Consider the following 20,012-nt stretch of genomic DNA (forward strand, 5'->3'; position numbering starts at 1 on the left):
TTTTTCACCAAACTATTTCAGTACAAGCTGCAAACTACACAAATATTTTGGGAGAAGAGGAAGAGGGCAATTCAAGCTCCATGTGAAATGCAGTTCAGAAGACTATTCTTCTAGCTACAACACACAATATGAAAGACTACTTATAAGCTTTAGTTGATTTATTTTAATTCCATAGAAAAACAAACTAGCTAGTTGCTTTAATTAAAGCAGTGATGCAGAATGTTTCATGATTTTTAACAGTTGATAGACTTTCTGCATATTGACACAATGGCTATGAATAGACTGTATCTTACGGTCAGTATTTTTCTATGGAATGTACAGTGAACGAGATTGTCACATATTGCATTAAGTGACTTAAAGTACCATTTATTAAAAAGAATTATGAAGTAAAAACTAAGCCTATGTGCAAGTTGGCTACTTTTCATTGTGCCATTTGAAGGAACTGAGGTGGTGTATTTTATTTACTTCAGTTCAGTATGGGCTTTGGTCCAAATACGCTCTTTATTATAAAACTGCCCTGTGTAAATGATGAGCATGAAGATAAAAGACTTTTAAAAACAAACACAGAATTTACATGTCTTTAGAAAGCTTCACATATTGCTACACATCCCTGTACTTTCAGTGTCTATTTACTATATACCTCTTGCTTTTCTAAAAGTCAGGCAATGTCGTCTGTCTTCTGTAGAACCCTGTCTTTTGTTACTGTTGGTGGTGGGTTTTATTCCCTGATATAAGTATAGCTACTTCAATGTAATACTAAGTTAAAAAAAAAAAAAAAAAAAAAAAAAAAAAAAAAAAAAGTTTGGTCTAAAAATAAAATAAAATAAAAAAGCTAGCTATGAGCACTTTGGAGTGTCATCCACTACAGAAAGAGAGCTTAATAAAAACCTAAGCTGCCTTGGGTTTGTGATTCTGGAGTTGTGTCACTTGCTAAAATCTGACAGTAGGAATCATTCATTTCCCAGCAATCAAAATAAATCCCAGATAAATCTTGCAAGTCTGGTATTCTCTTGAAGCTTATGTAAAGCCATCCATAAAATTATTCTACCTGCATTGCCAGAAGCTACAACAGATGTAAAGGTGACTATGAACTTTCTTTAAGAGCTGGTATCGCATTACTTACCCAACAAATAAAGAGATCAGCATACCAGGCTCCCTGGTAGAACTGCAATCCTTTTGAATTTTTTTTAGTGAAATACTGCTACTCCCTGCCTTCCAGATCTACCAGGCATTCTCCTAAAGCCCACAGGATTTAGGGAAGATTCTTCTCCAAAGCAGAGGATATCAAACAAAGCTAAAGATTTTCTTTCAATTCTTCTGAAGTAGTTGACCTTACTTCAAAAAAGTACATACCTTATTCCAGCCAGTAAAACACTACCATACAGACTGATATTCTTCTATTTTTATACTGCCATAGGAAGGAAAATGGAATGATTATAATTAAACTAAATCTACACCATTTAGAAAAACTGCGGGAACTTGTACAGCACAGAGCAGTGGAATCAAAATCAAAACAGAAAACTAAAAGTTGAGTAATACAGTTCTTTAACCAAACTTCTCCCTCCCAAACACTCATCAAGCCTTCAGAGAAACAGTGAATCTCATACTGATTTTAAATGAGTAAAAAATGCCTTGCTAAAAAACTTGTACTGATTAAAAGAAGTCCACAAGAAAAGGATAAAAATATTTCTGGCATTTATACATGTAGAAACTGACTTACGTTAGTGGAGATGTGGTTGTAGCTTTTGCCTGCCTTCTGCTTTTCAGAACACGAAGTTTATCACCTTGCGTTATACAGTGTGTTTCGTCTTCATCACTGTACTGGATAGAGTTAAAAAACAAACACCCCAGCACCCAAAAACCAAGAATTAAAATATGTACTTATGTAATAGTTAACCTTATTTTAAACCTTAAGATCAACAAGAGGAAAGTTTGCCATCATAAAATGAAAGCAATTTCTTTGGAATGTTATCTACCTTTAAAATACCAGACACACATCCCAAACTAGCTACTTGCTAGGTACAGCACAATTTTCACTCACTTACAGCATTTTTCTCCTTTTCCATTTGTCTTTTGAAAACAGCACTACCAGTGTTTTAAAAGTCAGCACAAAAAAGTATTTCAGAATCTATAATTACTTAGAAACTAAAAAGAGCAAAAAGCTCTTCATCTCATTCCAAAAAGCACATGTAACAAAGAGAATCCAAAATTCAATCACAGCATTTCTCACTGTAGATCTTGAGTCTTTGCTTGGTCTAATATAGACTGTATAATAAGCTTAAAGCATGATAAGGATACTCTTACTTTATGTGTGTAGTGCATTTCATCTTTCATACTTGCTGACTATACTTTTTTGCCCCCCAATCTCCTTGTACAGGATGGAAACATACAAGAAGAATCCAATAACGTATTGTATCCATAGGTTTGTTCAGAACCTAAGAGATCCTCAACAGCAGTAACAACTCCTACAACAGCACTATGCTCAGACAGTTACCAGTTCAATGTCCTTTCGGCTGGCTCTCCTGTTTTTTGTATCGTTAATTGAAATATCATCTACTCCTGATAGGATTTTTGTTACAGCAATGTTACGATTTTCCTTCAACTTTGCACGAAAAATATCTCCCTCTGTCCAAAGCTCTGCCTGTTTCCTATCATGATATGGAAAAAAAAAATGCAAAAAAAGTAACAAATTAAAACCAAGTATGATAAAGAGCACAATAAAATAAGAAAAAATTAGATCTTCAAAATTATTTATTTTATCCAATCTACTTACTCCATCAGGAAGTGTTGCTGTGGTCCAATCACTGAACCAGGTCTATTTATTCTAATCCAGGCAATAGTTTCAGCAGCTGTCATCCGGTAATGCTTCATAATATAACAGGCTATAAGTGTGCCAGTTCGCCCAAGACCAGCTGTACAAGATAAAAGAATGGCTTCCTTTATATATCCATTTTTATTTCGAACCTGCTGTAGCTACAGACATTGTTACTTGGACTTCCTATCTTATTAAACCTGTTACTGGTCAAACTGGGCAAGCATAACTTACCTTCTGAATTTTTTCCTCACCATTTACAGAGTTACTAATATATTGCCCATGTGTTTTTTGACTGAGGTGACTTTCTACAGCCAATATATATAAATATATGTATATGTATACGCACACCCATACATATGCATGAGACTTTTTTTTATAAGAATCTTCTTATGCACAGTATCAAACAGCTGCCTCTTTCCAATATTCTCAGAGCGCTTTAATTGTAAATTACTCAAATTGTACTAACAACAGTTGCTCTTCCGATTCATCCTCTAACAATCTCTGTTTTTACTTCTCAAGGAAGAGCTAAATTTTTGCAACAAGGAAGTCTGGGCACTACTCAAGACAGGCAAAGAGTACTCCAAACTGAGAAGCCTTCTTTGAAAAAGTACTAGAAACAGTTCCATTTACACTTGCAAATATGAAAAAGAAAGGAAGATAGCTCCAAGCTCAAGAGCTCCTCTCCCTGACCATTTGCTGTAAATGTCAAGCTACATATCACCAGATGTTTCTTAAGAATTGACTGACCAACACCAGTGTTGAATTTTCAGTATGGTCCAACAGCCAAGACAACTGCACAGCACTTTCCACACATTGCCCAACTTAAAGAATAGGCGCCAGCTTTCTCTGCTTTTTGAAGAGGCAGCATCACGTAGAAGATTGTAATGTAGTCTAGACACCTTAATCATGCTAAAGGTCAGAGAACTTCTAAACCTGAATGAAAACAAAGAACTTGCACCACTGCTACCCAACATTCAAATGCTATTTATTAAACAATATGCCCAAAATGTGAAACATGTAAAAGGCAACAGCAGAGCTATTTTGGTTCCTCCATCAGGCCTAAATAAGACATTTAGGCACATAAACTCCTCTGCCAGCTAAACTTAAAGGAATAAAGAATACCTGTAGAAAGTTGTTCTAGAAGAGTAGACTACAAAGCTATTTGCAGAAGAGTGTTAAAATTATGGTTCCAATGACTTGTTTCTGGCTCTACAAGAATAGGTTCATTATTCAGCTAGGCCTATGTCTAGTATGTTAATTCCGAAATGTAGCAAAGGCAAATGAAGGATACCTGAGTCTCACAACAGCACAAACAATTCTATAGTTGACTCAACAAGAAATGATTTGAGGCTAACTCTGAAATAAAATAGGTGGAAATCATAAATTTTTGGCCTTGACTGGAAATAAAAGTTTTAAAATGCTGCTCAGTAATGAGGGTTGTATAAAGTATATGGAACCAAAAATGGGAAGTTTTATCTTGGTTTCCAATCCCAGGTAAGGAGTGAGAGGAGGAAAACATCATTTATGCTATGTTGGATACTCAGAGTTAGACTCTGAACTTTCCATATATGAAACAGATATTCAGAGCACGTCCAATGTAGCTAGTAAAAAAAGTTTCTGAGGGCTAAGTATTTCTGCTGTTTTGGAGGAACACTCCAGTACTTTATGAAGACTTGTCCCCAAAAAACTCCACTAACATTTTCAAAAGTTTATAGGTTGGTATATCTGACTGTACTTTCTCAAAGACCTACTATAAACCTTGCCAGAATTTTGAGCCCCTGCTCAAACTATTAATATTGGCAAACTCATTTTCCCCAACCTCATTCTTGGAAATTGCTGAAAAGACTTTGCTGGACTTAAAGTATTAAAAAAGAAATGCAGAACAAAAGCATGCAAAGAATTTGTTTGAAGCAGCTGCAGCTCAGCAGAGTTGTTAATAACTGGAAATAATGGAAGTATAGTGCAAAACATCTGAGGAACTGTAACTATAAGCATCATCTGTAATATAAGAAGTTTGTACTCTATACCTTTGCAATGAACGGCTATAACACCTTCAGCACTTTCACAAATACTTAGAAATGTTTTTACTATAGTATCACTAGGTGTGCTTCCATCAGCAAAGAAGAGATCATAATGCTCAAATCCAGCATCTGTAAATCGTTTGGAATCATATAGTTTTTTGTTGAGGCGTATTATAGTTGTGACCTTATGTTTCTTGAAGTATGGGAAATAAGCCTCTGGAGCATGGTGGGGATAGCCTATTGGAAAAGAAAAAAGAAAAATAGAATAAGCTTCAAACTGCCGAAATATGTAAAGATCCAAATCAACAGATGAAAACACTTTCAAAATAAAACTCATGTTCAACATAAAGAAACTGACTAACTGAAAATGGAATTTTAACATAATCACCAAGTTCAGATACAATTAAACCAAGCATTAAAATTTTACTGTCAGGATTTTTATAAAAGAAAAAGAGCCAAGGAAAAAAACATACTGTTTGAGGAACAATTTTTAAAGCTTGTTCTTACTGGTAACAATCAACTAAAAGCAGTGGGCTTGTGTCCCCCACCTCCTTTTTTAAGCATACCATTTTCAATTTTACTTCTTGAATGAGGTCCACTGAAGGCAATGAATTTGTTTGGTATTATCCAGTTAAAATCTCCATTTTCTGCTCTCTGTCAAGAGAAAATGCTTGGTTTATCATTAACCCTGTATTTTCAGGTTTTTCCTTATTGTTTCAAAATACATGCTAGATAGAAGAGATGTACAATTTTTGTCAAAGGAAGTGTGTTAGTAGTCTTTATACTTCATCAGGAGAATGCCAGATGCTCTCAAACTCATCCTTCTTATCTCTCCTCTTTCTAAATTACAATCTTAGAATAAAGCAACTGATGCCCTTCAGATGAAGGGCAATTTCAATTTTTTAAACTTTTCATACATATATAAATTATGGCCTTGGTGTTACCTCTGCCCACTAAGTAATTTTTTAATTCTAAAAACACCTAATTTGCTCTTCATAGATGAACGACTGCTTTGCCTTTGTGAGAATACATGCAGTAAAGTGTTGCAGCCCTTCATGCCCCAGAGTGAATTTTATAGGCTTGAATTTTCCCTGCCCTGTTTTTCTTTTTACCTCAAAGAGTATCAGATCTTTGTCATCTGCTCATAGATAGGTACTTTAACTGCTTTCCAAAAGCCAACTTGACACAGACTTGTATGTTCTCAAGTTTCTTATCAAGATTGCTCAGGAATATGGATAACTTCTAAAAGATGGCCAAGGAACAAATTCCTTCTCCTCCTCACCTTCCATGGATTTAATAAAAACATGAAAAATTTTGATTTCCCTTTTAGATTCAGCAACATCCACCTTCTCCCCACCATGCTAAAATCAGAATTTTACTCTCTGACCATGTGTTTTATTTAACAAGCTTAAGGAGACAAAGCAGAACACAGAAATGGAACTTTATGCTACAAAAGAAACAGTATAAATGATAGAACAGCCATCTTCACATTAATAACTGCAAACAAACCAGGAGAGTGATACTGAACACTTACCTCATAATGCTCATATTCATTTACATCAAACACATTGAAATCCAGGAAACCATACCGCAAAGCCTAAAATTCAGAATACAGCTTTTAAATAAAGATAACATTCTCTCAATGAGGACAGTTCATTACCCCTTTGGGTTACTAAAAACTAATAAGCTGTTCTACTGTTTTGAAGAGATTTTTCTATTTATCTGCAAAAATAAGGATCAACTCAGTCTTATTTCAAGACAGATTTGTGAATTTTTATATCAGTGATGGTAAACCAGAAAGCCCATTCCTTCTGTTTTTACTTAATCGTTAGAAAATTCTAGATTACGTAAGTATTCTCTTTTGACTCCTGCTAGCAGTACAGAGTGCCAAAGAGAAAAATAGTTGGCAAAAAAAACCTATTTAAATTATGAGTATATTCTAAACTCTACTTTCAAAGATTACAAATATTTCTGGTGTATGAATGTTATTCTCTGTCATTACAATTCTAATATCTTCATTGATTTAAATTGCCTGCAGATGGAGTCTGTCTACAATTCTAAGCAGACTTTAGCCCCGTCTCCGATGCTCAAGAATTATCCACAAGTATTATGTTTACATTTTTATACTGTACTAAATATTTGGGTAACTGGCTGTTTACCCATTTGTTAAGTCAGGAAGTTCAAACACAAACAGTTCTATATCCCCAGATATTTTAAATACCACATTCTAATCTCCTCTTTCGCTGCACAACCTTCTGGGGTTTTCCTTGCACTTCACCAGTACTGACAAGAATAGCAGTTCACCACTCTTGGCATAAGAGCAGCCAATGTCAGAACATCCAAAAAACTTCAAATCACAAATCTGCAGGAGGTTGGCTTAATCAGTAGCAACACCAGTATTTGGCAGAGACACCCATAATAAAAAAGGCAATAGTAGGAAGGAGAGCTATATAATTTCCTATTTTACTGCTTCTATAGACTAAAATGAATGAATATATAGAAAATTCCCTTGTCCTTAAGTTACTTCACCACTGTGTTGCAATACGACACCAGACGATAGTGATTTGTAGTTTTTCCTTTTTTCAAAAAAGCACCTGCCTACTACTATTTGTTCTATTTGTATTTCTAAAGCAAAACTTGAAATCATTAGCACATGCTGCAAATGCCTAAAAGGCATCTCTAAGCTATGCACAACTTCTTTCGAAGTGAGTATTCAGCCTAAAAATGCAACATCAGAGAGCCATTTGATAAATATGTTGTGCAATTTTCAGTGTTTAGAGGTGCAAATGACTGTCCTGAAAACATCACCTAACAGAAATTGAAATTTCGTATTTAAAAACTTCTCTAGTTGCTTATATATCAGTCAACTTCTATAAATACCTTATCTAGTTTTGTTACAATGCATAATACATACGCTATGCAACAATCAGAAAACTGTTATTGAATTGCTTTAGTTGGCTCCTAGCTTCCTAAACTACCTTCTCTTCCCCCACCTCCCGCAGGACCATATTTAGCTGGCCTTTTACCATAAGAAAAAAATATTGTTTTACTGACCTTATTTATTGCATGAAAACAATCCAGCAATGTTAGATGAAAACTGCAAGTACCAAATGAAGCATCCCTGTAACACATATGTTTTCATGACCAAAACTGTTCCCATTTGAATCCAAGACAAAGTAATTAAAGTTATTTTTCAAAAAACAACTTCAAAAGATTACTTCAAGATAATTCTATTGCAGCAAAATAATTACATCAAATGATTAATTCCCCTGTCTTGCAGCTGATAATAACAAAACATAATATTGATTATACTAACAGATGATCCAAGACTAAGATTACTCCAATTACACTTTTCAGTAAAAGTGATATGTTGAATGTTTGATATTAAAAAAGGACAGCCATATTTGGAAAAAAAAATTAAAAAAAATGTCTTTTGGCAAAAATTAATGCCAAAATAAATATCATGTTCTGACATTTGCTCTTGAAACATTTTCCTTTGAAGTACATTCTCAAAAAAAAATTCATCCTTCAAACTGTAATATACTGCAAGATTTTTCCCCAGACTCTATTTAAAATAAAAAAGTTGCTGTGCACATGAATTTTATATATATCTGTCAAAATGCACCTTTGTGTAGCTGCATTAAAAGACTTTCTTTGAGAGGCATAAAATAGTTTTTGTTTAAAAAAGGAAATTTTTTTTCATTAAAGACTTCAAGCTTTCAACTACTATTTTTTTAAACCCTCTTGATTCTAGAATATCATGTTCTTAGTACCTGATCATTATGGAATCCATAAGCACTGTAGAATAAGCTTTTTACAAGAATACTATAACCAAGTTAAAATACATATATATATACTGTGCCTCTATATCCATGAATATTATGATTTTAGAACTAGGTGTTCTGTCAAAACATACAGCTCTCATGCACAGACTCATTAATGTGATGTAAAATTTAAAAAATATGTATCACCATCTTCAAATTTAAACTAACACAAGGATGTACTTCTGAAGTACCTGAATCCTTCTACTCCCTAATGAATCAGGGTGAAGTGGAAAAAAAATCAGCAATAGAAGGAAATAATAGAATCCCATTCAGGAAACTGATAAATCTTTTGCATCCTGCTAATAAAAAATTTCCTGTTTATAATAACCAGAAGTAGCAACTACCTGATTAACTGTTTATTATTCTATGAGAAATTATTGCTTTTTGCAGAGATGAACATGACCTGAAAGGAACATGGGCCATAACAGCTTTTCAGTTTTCATTCTTTTAACTGTAATTCCTCTGTTTGCACCAGATCTACAGATGCACGGGTAGATTTAAGAAAAAGTACCTAGACACTGGGCAGGGATTTCATACTGCACTCTTTATCCCACAGGCTGGACATATCTATACTGTCTTCAGAAGTCAGCTCTCAGTAATTCCTGTTATATAACACACCTTTGCATTTCTTTCAGTATTCCCCTGAAGTGATGATAGTCTGAGGTTTCAGGTAGAGGTTACAAAGAGAGCTAAAAGCTACTATTTCCCCCTCCTACACAAACCTATATGATCTTTGGAAACAAGATTTATAGGTCTTCTTAAGGAGTATTTATGTTTTTCTGTAAATATAAAAAATTGAATTAAAAAGAAAAAAAAGAGATAATGAAAGTGTGCAAATATAAAAGAGGTGCTTCTAAACACTGGCACTGTGGAAGAGTGGAGGTGGGGGGAAGGAAATTCAAAATGCCAAAAACCCAGCTCTTGGCAAGGCAGCTGGAAAACATAAACAAGCAAGGGCTTAAGTAATCACCCCATAGCAACATATATGGACAGTCAACTTGCCATCTGGAAAGCTTTTTGGCCATTCTTTCTGCACATCGTGGCAGTGAATGAAATGCTTGTTTGGTCCAACTTTTATAAACTCTTGTTATAAAGCTGTTCCTCTGCAGGATGGATCAACCATATTTGCTACGTAAAGCAGCACAGTAGATACCATAATGAGAAGTCTGTGGTCTGCAACAGCTACGATTACACTCCCCCAGGGACAAGCAACTATGAAGTCTGGTTGTATATATTTCCTTGTTGGTAAAAAGTAATACTTTAAAGTTGCTCTAAATCATATGAGGTTAGCTAGCACTCTTTTTGCACAAAATAGTATTTTAGATTGCTTCATGCTTTCAGCAAATGGGGAAAAAATGGGAGTACCAAAAGTACTACAAGCCATTTGTGATGACTGGCGGGTATTTTGATATGTTTAACTATTAACTAGTGGCAAAAAAAAAAAAAAAAACAAAAAAAAAAAAAAAAAAAAAAAAAAAAAAAAAAAAAAAAACGGGCTGCCAAGCGAGAAACAGCGTAGATTAAAAAGCACAACAAGAATATATACAAAGTAGTGTAGCTACTTCAGCTCCTCCATGTCTGTCAGGACACTTCAGTACTAGCTGCCAACACCCTTTTCAGTCTGTCCTCAAAACTCAGGCAGTGAATATGCCGTGTCCTAAACCTTTAGCAAAAAAGCCCAAACTCAGGACTGTTAAATGCCACACTACTCTTCAAAAAATCAAGCTACAGAAAGTTCTAATATCTTTTTATTTACCTGAAGGGAAGATATGAAATGTTTCCAGCCAATAAAAGCCTGTACACATTTTCTGGGGATTCTCTCAGGTATATTATCTATTTTTATGAGAAAAGACAAAGAAAGTATTGTTACGGTTATTGAAAGTATATCAATCTTAAAAAATCACTTGTTTACTACAGAAGGCATGATTAAATATCACAAACAGCTCAAAAGAACGGCATCAAGAATGAAAGAATACAAGTGTGCAACAATAAAACTAAAATAAAGCAAAATGCAAAATATTACTCAAGCTATATATGCATTTATTTGTATATTAAATCTATAGATTTCCCCAGGCTTTGTTCAGCTTTAGGCTGCAGTGAAAAAGCTTCTGTCCGTCAGTTTGTGCTTTTCCGTATTTTTACTGCAACCTGCCTGGATCAATTCACAGATATTTTCAAATTAAGTTTTTAAAATGTAATTTAAAGTACAAAACCCCTCAAATATTCCAGCAAAGCTATGAATTAGCCTGTGTATAAAACAGCATATGTACTCAGCAGACAAGGTTAAAACAGTTATTAGAATATGTTTTGACTTTCCTATGCCAAAAGATTTGCTTTACTTCAGACCCTGTACTTCTTTCTTTGTACTGGTAAGGCAGTGTCCAGTAACTAAATCCAGATGCCGCTAAGGGAAAAAGAAATCTATAGCTTAAGAAGCAAAATACTGAGAACATAATGAAACAACATACTGGAAACACTACATACCAAGCTTTCTACTGTCAAAAACATTCAGGAAATAATACTAGATTGACAACAGACCAACTCCCAACAAGCATCTGTATGATCTTCCCTCACCACATGACTGACCCCACTTTGATAGCCCTAAGCTCTCCTTAGGTACACTCTTTATGCAGAACATGTCTTCCAAAATTTGCTGGTCCATACCATCAAATACCATCACCAGCATGGCCAGAAGAGAACAACTATTAGTAACAAGCTGTCAGCAATAGGTCAATATTCAGTAATTCCCAGTTTATCCTTTTTCCTTAAAATTATTTTAGCTAAGCATATATAAAAAAAGAAAAAACTTCCCAGAGTGTTTTAAAGTTCAGTAAAATTATTTACATTTCCTGTAAACCATTACCTTTTTTCTTAGAGTTCATTTTAAAAGAATCCTAATAAGAATTCAATAAACATCCTCCAAAAATCTAAGTCTGTTTTTTTTTTTTTTTTTTTTTTTTTGCTATCTTGCCATTTTTTTCTTTTGAAAGTTGGCATTGCCAACTTTCTTTTACTCTGCTGCAGACTAACCTTAACAAATAGTTTAACATACCTTTAACATCCTCTCTACACACACATACATGCATTCTTGTGGGGTGAGAATAAGAGCTGGAACAGATGGTGCTCCCCCCCCCCACAAAAAAAAGCTTGAAACATAACCCCAATAGAGGGCTAAACACACATGGAAATGGCTGACCCTTTTTGTTTGTCCTCTTGTTTGTTTACTATGTTAAGTATTTTTTGAGTTTTCTTCCTTCGCAATTAGCAAAACCAAAGAAAAATCCATCTGTTTTAAGTAGTTTAGTTAAATAATGAAAACCACGTGCTTTTTGCGTCTGTTTTCATCAGGATGAGATGGGTGGATCTGCATTTATAATCACAAGCATAAACCCAGAATAAAAAAGAAACTAAAAAGCCAAAATATCATTCAAAAGTTACTCTGCAGCTCCCTTAGTTTGCCTTCTGATTAGATTTTGCAGACATACACTATATACAAGTCATTGCATAAACTGGACATAAAGGTTATGTTCCAAGAAACTTCAGTTTGGGTGCTCTGATACAGTGATACTTTGCGTCTTGCAGCACGATGAACACAGATTGCCAACAACCATACAAATACAGCACTGCTTTCCTACCAGAAGAAGCCCTGCCCCAGAAAAAGCCTCACAGAGACGTAAAAGAGCACTAGCAAATGGAAGACACTGTAGTTAATAGCAGAAATAGAGTTAATGAGTCACTTAGAAAAACAGTAGGGATTCACTGCTGTAAGGTTGGGTACTACAGGCAGTACTACTTGTACCACACGCATATAGAAACGCGGCTAATTGTAGATAATCCTGTGCACACACATGGCTCAAAAAGGGTAAGGACTACTCCCATAGCTGTTGAGCTCACCAGCTTCTTGAACAGAAGAAGCTCCAATAGCAAAAATGTTTGTCTCCCAGAGTAACAGTAGCAAAAGCAGTTTCTGCCCTGCATGTTGTACTGAGATGCCTAGGTAACATTACACCACATTGAAATACGTTATTTCTTAAGCATAGATCCAACTTAAGAAATGAACTAAGTAATGAAGTTGCTAGAAACACTGTTTGAATATACATGTGAATGAACACAGATTTACTTAATACAGTTATATGAACACTCACTGCAGAAAAGAATGCTTTCAGCCAACATAATTTCTTGTGCAAAGATCTCTAAGTACTGGAATGTTTAACATAATTTTCTATGTACAGAAAGTGCACTTCAAGGACATGACATTTCTCACTGTAGGCAAGCTTAAAGGAACCAGTACCAAGCAAAAATGATACATCTGAAGCAACACACAGTACATTTACTGAAGAAGGAAGCTCTTCAATGGAGTTTGATTTTTCAGAACTTTTTGAAATGAGAGATCCTGTTGCAGTTCAGCCGTGACACTATTACACATCTGAGATACAATGTGTGAACAGCCGCTGAGGTAGGAGTAGATAAAATGGTCATATGATGTTCTCAGAGAAAAGGGGCTTGCAAAAAACTGTCTAGCATTGCAGTTATCTGGACAGCTGGGATGATGGTCTGGAGTTCTTCAAAAGGAAAGAATGGCATTCAGTTTTTACATAAAATGAGAAAGATCACAAAATGATACTTAGTTCACAAGGAAAGTATCCTGGCAGTAACATAACACAGGAAGTTACAACAGTCCAAGTGAGGACATTAGCCCTAGCACTGTTTCAGACTACAAGAGAACACCTGGCAGGAAATCTTGGATGAGTGCGAAGCTGGACCTGAGTGAACCAGCCCAGTTGTCTCCAAACAGGTGACACTGAAGCAGTGACAGAAAGAGCAGCAGAGCCCAGGGGAGCAACAGAAGTGAAAGGAGCAAAGGCTACACCTACATTAGAATATAGCATGCACCAACAGAAACGGATCTGTAGACCAGGAGTTGCTACTGAGGACTGGATACCTCACCATAGCTTTCAAGGATTTTAGCTGCAGCTAGTTCCAGTCATTTCTGTGAAGTGAATGCCTGCTAGCTGCAGGAGTGCTCCCAGGCTGCTGGGAGGTGATCCAGAGTGTGCTGAGCAAGGCTTAGGAGAGATACACTTCAAAAAACATATTCCTGACCAAATTTAAACTATACTGCAGGTGCACTCAGAAATACCTAATAGCACAAGATCAGAGTGGCAGCTCATGTGCCTGACCAGCAGAAGGTCACTAAAGCTTTCAGGGAGAACAATTTTACTAGAACGACGTGAGCGACCAAAGCAGGGGATTTAAGAAAGCCAATGAAAGAGAGCTAGAAAGCAAAAGGGTAGAGAGAGACTTGCAATAGATGGATGTGGAAGAAATGAGGACTTGCTAAGTAGAACTGAAGTTTCAGAACAGAACAGAAATATTGAGTTGATGAACAGCAAAACCAAAGACATTTCATGAAGTACTTCTGAAATCATGAGATGTATGTTTTGTGTATGGGGAAATTTTAGAAATTAAAATATACCAGAGTTGAGATCACTTTGTTGAGATACATACATGCATGCACGCGCACACGCACACACTCTTAAAATCCCTTATAAATCCTTTGCTTAGGACCTTCCAGAAAAATTGTTACAAGAAGGAGCTGACATCTTTCAAGCAATACATACTATACTGTTTTATCAATCTATATAATCACTTGTGTACCAACTCTTTAGAAATTTGTTTTTCTTTACGCACACACACAAAAAATCCCGCTGAGCTCAAAATACAGCCATAAATTTGTGATTAGCAGCTGAACCACTAACATTGCTCTAATCATCCTTTTCATTTAGGACATCTGTTTCTAATTAAGAGATTGCAAGCAGCTTTGTGAATGGTCAAGAATCATCCATGCACTACTGGAAAAAGGTGCAGTCAAGCACTATCCGTGCCAACACAGACATGTAGTCTAACAGCCATTATAATGTTCACTGAATTAAATAAAAGGGCTTGCAAGACCAGAGTACCCAGTATTTAATTCTGAGCATTTAAAATCAACCATGAAATGACAGTTCTTTCAGCATGCTGTGCTACTGTCTAGTTCTTATATTTTTTTTTCAAATCAGCTCTATTTTAAACAGAGGTTTCCTTGATTAAAAACATAACAATTTCATGATTAAAATCATGAAAATAATATTCACAATTGGAGGAAAAAATTCTTAAAATAAAAGGAAAGGAGGCTTCAGGCAAAAAGGGTACCTTAACCAATACATGCGACTACCAAGTGAAATAGCAATATTGCAGGCAAGACAAAGCATTTTTGATAATGTTCTTCTATTGTTTTTTCAGGAAAATTAAACCTGATACTTAATTGTTAAAAGCTATATCAACTCACATCAATTTGAAGTATATAATACTTGGAATTCACATTTATAAAGTGCTTGGGGTAATCAAGTTTGTTTTCCTGCCCATCCTAACACAAAATTTACTTAAGATTGCTAACAAAATCATGCATTTTACCAACCACATTGACTTAAAATCAATACAAGCATATTTCACGTGATACAACTGTTTAAAAACATCACTCAAAATAATCTCAACAGCTGTAAACTGCAAATAAACACAAACCCATTCTGAACAAATACAGCAAGTCCTATAAGGTATTGACAAGGTTCAAACACAAGGTCCCGCACATGCATAAATTTGTTGTAAGTTCACAGTATTAGACATTTTATTTCACTTAATATGCTCCATTGAATATACTAGTCAGCTAACAACTGCAATTTCTAACAAAATTCCTTACAAGACAAGGTTAAAAACAGCAAAATTAAACCAGAAAGACATTAAAATAAAACAGCCTCCTGTATAAATTTGTGTGATGATAAGTGGCCAAATGTCCTTTTATTAATGGAAACAGTCATAAGTGGATAAAAGTGGCAGAGAAGGAACAACCACCTGTCTCTGGCAACTCTCTTCATTTACCATAAGCAGAAGGAAGAAACATCCAATCACTTTTCAAACAGCAGAGGGAAAGGAGGCATAAAAATCCCTATCAGCTGAGAACAGACCAGGCTGGCCACATAGGGAGTACTTCATGACAGCTAAGAAAGGAAGCTAGTACTACAGCAAGGGAACCCCAGGGAGTAACTTCTTCCACTATGGAGACAAGGAGTCTAATCAGAGCATGGTGAGGAAGAACCTGGTAGAAACAGCAGGAAAAACTGCCATCATGAAGTCTCATCAAGATTTCCAAAATACAATTCAGAGGAGGTAGTGCTTTAGACAAAATTAATAGAGAGAAAGACAAAAGCCTTGAAGCAACTTTTCTTAAACGAAAAGCAAGTACTTCTTTCTCCATCTCCTCTCTGCCACTCACTTTTCAAGTACTTTTTCAAGTCCTTTGCCAAAACTTAGCCGAGGGTAAACACAGTTTACCCACTTCCAATTTAAGCATTGCAGTATTTACCCTTTTGCTGTTACTCTGCTTGGACCATGAAACAGGTTCACCTGCTTTCCCATTGCTTAGCCAGAGATCATTCTGCAAATGCCGCTGTAAGAGCAGAGCAATTCGATATTATACAGATTGGTACTAATTGCTTCTACAGCTTCGAATTTTTACCCAATGGTAGGCCACACCTAGGAAGGACACTAACAAATTGAAAAGGTAAAAACAATACTATGGATCAGAATGGATGAAGGAAATGCTGCTTACCCTGAAGAAAGAAGATGAGAAAATAGACAAAGTACAGAGATGAGTCCTGGAGAAGGTGACCTGAATTACAGCAGCTCATGGGGCGGTACCCACGGAGGGTCACCCTCCAAGTACATAATTAGTGCCAGGCCTGAGAAAAGAAATACTGTTACTAAGTTAACGCAGTGAAGGGGAGAGGGAGAGCTTGGGTATTGGGTGGATAGGGCACAGAGGGTACATTTTCTTTCTTAATACAGGAGGAGCAATGGTGGAAGAAGCAGACTTTCCTCACCCACAGCCAAGTCCTGGCGAGAATCAAGAGAAGCCACTGTAGAAATCAACTCAGAAGATCACTGCTGCTTTGGTAGAGTGGCAAGGCCTGAACAGTGGAGATAGCTTCCAAGGAAAAGTAATTCTTCTTTAAAAGGTGAAGAACAAAAGTTTTCTTTCCTTTCCCTTCTTTCCCCATCACCGCCCAAATAAAGTATTGACATTTACCCCCCACACTGAATTTTAGCTGCCCTGCTGAACATGCCAAATTTATTCTAATCTACACAGCAGAATATCATTCTTGTTATGCATTGTATTATCTATAAAAATTAAACAACAGATGGAAGATGAATGATAAAGGAATTAAGGTCTAAATTGTTAAGATTCACTCTAAAATTCACAATGTGGCATGAAACTACATTTATAACAATGTATTTAAAACTTTGGTTCTTCATCTTTAAGGTCATTTAATATTGAAGAACCCTGTAGCTTTAGTTAAGCTGCGCTGGAACATCAAAGTACACCTGGAAGGAAGCAGTAGTTGCAGGAGAGGGAAGAAAGGAGTGTGTAGCCTGGATGACCCCTTCAGAAACTATCATCTCCACTAAAGAGGAAGGAAAGACAAGTTAGATGAAGTATTCAGGGGCAACATTCAAACACCAACTGTGAAGGAAAGACTGGGAACAGACTTCACTTGTAAACTAGAACACTAACATCTGCCCTTATACTCCACCACAGTTAATGAAGACTTTCACAATTGCTTTAGCAGTCAAAATTAGCATATCCCCAAACGAAATATGTAAATACATACATATATACATAATGTATAGGTACACACACATACAGACAAAAGGGGCCAAATGATAAATCTTGCCAATATATTCCTATTTATTTAAATAGAAGTTAAACAACATCTGTTTAATACTACACAGAATGTAACTTTAAGGTCAACCAGCTTTTAAAAGGACAGACTTGCAAGTTGCTAGCATAACAACATTGAGTGCTTGCTCTTAGACACGCAGCTTCCAGGGAAGAACTTGTTATAGTCACTTCATTATAGGTTAGTGAAGGTATGTATGAAAGTATGTGTGCATCTAAAACAAAAAGCAAAGCACGCACATACTTATTGTGCACCACTCCTGAAAGCTGGCAGTCTGTTATTCCTAAAAAGAAATTTAACACACCTGGAGCAATGGCGTATCTTGCCTTCAAAACAAGGCTTAAGTCACTGAATGCTTTACAACACACACACAGACGAACACTACGTTATAAGTAACTTTGTGGATGCTATTTCCCATTTCTAGTTTATTGGTCTCCCCACCAGAGCTCTTCTTATTTAGCCTGATGCATGGTCACATGCTTCCTTAACCTAAGGTAACCTGCAGAAGTGGGAACCCACTTAAGAAAAAAAAAATCATCCCACAGAATACAAAATACATTGACAACCAACCACTTAAACAACAAGAGATCAGAAATTAGAAACAAAATCATAATCTTCAAAGAGCAACCAGTACTATCAGTAGGTCCACAGTGTGATAAATTAAAATTACAATAAAGCTTCCTAAAGTTTTGACCAATAGCTGAACAAATTGTTCTTCATCAGAAAGCAAAAGTTTTACCATTGCTGCTGCTGAAGTAATTGGATGCTTAAGCCTACATATATTTTCAACAGAAAAAGCCTCAATGCCTTTTCTTTCAATAAGGAAATGTCTGTAGACATACATTAAAGCCATTCCTCACCACATGAAGAAAAAACAAAATCTCCCTACACAAAGTGGAAATATTGGATATGTATCTGAACACTTTAAAAGTGACTGCCGTAATTAAGTACAGCTCTTCATGAAAGATCATCAAAGAGTGAAGGAAAAAAAGTATGCCTCAGGGATAGAGTCTTTATTCCGTCATCTTCCTGCACTGGAATCGCTCCCACATCAGTTGGTGAAAAAAATACACCCTGCTTTATAAGAAAAGTAATACCAAACCCAGAGTTTGTTGCACTCGAATCAAAATCAGGATCTAGCAAGAGCTACCCACCGCCTGTGACTTGTGACTAACTATGCAAGAGAATCTCTTTTCCCATTTCAGCTGGCTTCTGTGTTAGCCTCCTCTCTGCATCACCCGTCTCCTTCAGTAGGATTTTCTGAAGCAAAAACTGCTTATTACTCTGTTCAAAGGTCTTTAGTTTTAATTACTCTGTTTTGCAACACCATAAGCCATGTTAATCTAAGACCTTAGGTATTTATGCAAGTCCATTCAAAGATTCACTCCATCTGCTTGTTGTTATTGCAACATGGCAAGGCTACTGAATGATCACAAATAAAGTTAAGGTTTTAGTTCATTTTTAGGACAGTCAACCAAAATATCTTCAAAACAGATTGTTTGCCATTAGTTAGTAACTTTGGCATTGCGGATGCTGTTCCAAATGACAGATACTGTGCTGCACAGCAATACTATCCATGTTCAGAATGAAAATTTGGGCAAAAACAAAAGCAATATCCTTCCAAATAATAGCTGATAACTGAAATCAATCCACCCTTATTTTCTAGGCCTATAATATAACCAAGTCACCTCAAAAATTTAGTTTTCCTAAATGCTACAGCTGTTTAGTTAACCTAAAGCCTCAACTGCAAACAAGCTTAGTAACCACAAATGCAAGTGTTAACAGCAAAATTCCTACAGCTTTTGTGCGTTTCAAATACAAAAACTGTGACACATTTTAAAGTCAAGTTCTTTATTTATAAGTACTCTGGAAAGTGGAAAACAGAGAAGATTCTGCAGAGCAGGAAATGGAACTTTTGCCATAATGTAAAGAAGCACCAAGGAGACTGCCAGCATCACAGCCAGTACCTCACATAGCCTTGCAGCTAATAAAATGAATTGACCTAAGGCTACACAAACTCTTACCCCTCAAATCTCTCACATGAGAAAAAGCACAGGTTCTCTCTTCATTTTCTTAGTGAGTGAACAAGAGAAAGGTATGGTCACAATGAAGGTACAGTACAAGTCAAAGCAAAAAATGAATACTGGACATCACATTTCTCATTCTTAGGCACTAAGTGTTTTGTTCTGACATTCCCCTTTGGTGGCACCAAATACCAACTTTTTTAGAGGTGGTTATGATACAAAGTAAGTAATTTTTTTCCCCTCTATGATCAGGGCCATGACCCAGTAAATTTTCAGCCACCTTGAACATCCCTGGGCTTTATACTGGTTCTATGCCTGCCACACGTGATCTTGCTCCTTCTCCTAGGTTAACTGAAGAGATCACCTCACATAGGAAAAGAAACTGGAGAAAAAAAGGTATATTTTAAAGCGTACACAGTAGGAAATGATACACCATATTTTGCGCAAGATAATATTTCTCCATTTTGAAAAAGAAAAACAGAGACTGGGCGGGGTGGGGGGGGGAGAGAAGGAAAAATATCAAGAAGCAGTCATTTTTTCTACACGAAAACATT

The 20,012-nt window shown here is 36.0% G+C and overlaps 1 protein-coding gene across 6 annotated transcripts in view; it reads right to left on the minus strand.

Annotated features, from left to right (window-relative positions):
- CDC14B (cell division cycle 14B) overlaps positions 1-20,012 on the minus strand; it is a 43,811-nt gene that overhangs the window by 12,835 nt on the left and 10,964 nt on the right. For all 6 annotated transcript variants that reach the window (XR_009961117.1, XM_062598970.1, XM_062598968.1 and 3 more), the window contains exons 5-12: positions 10,417-10,493; positions 7,891-7,957; positions 6,371-6,433; positions 5,403-5,490; positions 4,843-5,073; positions 2,774-2,912; positions 2,495-2,648; positions 1,721-1,821 (exon numbers count right to left, since the gene is read on the minus strand). Coding sequence is in view for 5 of the 6 variants with exons in the window: in XM_062598970.1 (XP_062454954.1) it covers positions 1,721-1,821; positions 2,495-2,648; positions 2,774-2,912; positions 4,843-5,073; positions 5,403-5,490; positions 6,371-6,433; positions 7,891-7,957; positions 10,417-10,493 (920 nt within the window). In the remaining variant the exon portion in view is untranslated. The remainder of the gene's footprint in view (positions 1-1,720; positions 1,822-2,494; positions 2,649-2,773; positions 2,913-4,842; positions 5,074-5,402; positions 5,491-6,370; positions 6,434-7,890; positions 7,958-10,416; positions 10,494-20,012) is intronic.

The sequence above is a fragment of the Rhea pennata genome, chromosome Z (assembly GCF_028389875.1).
Source record: "Rhea pennata isolate bPtePen1 chromosome Z, bPtePen1.pri, whole genome shotgun sequence".
NCBI classification, from domain to species: Eukaryota; Metazoa; Chordata; class Aves; order Rheiformes; family Rheidae; genus Rhea; species Rhea pennata.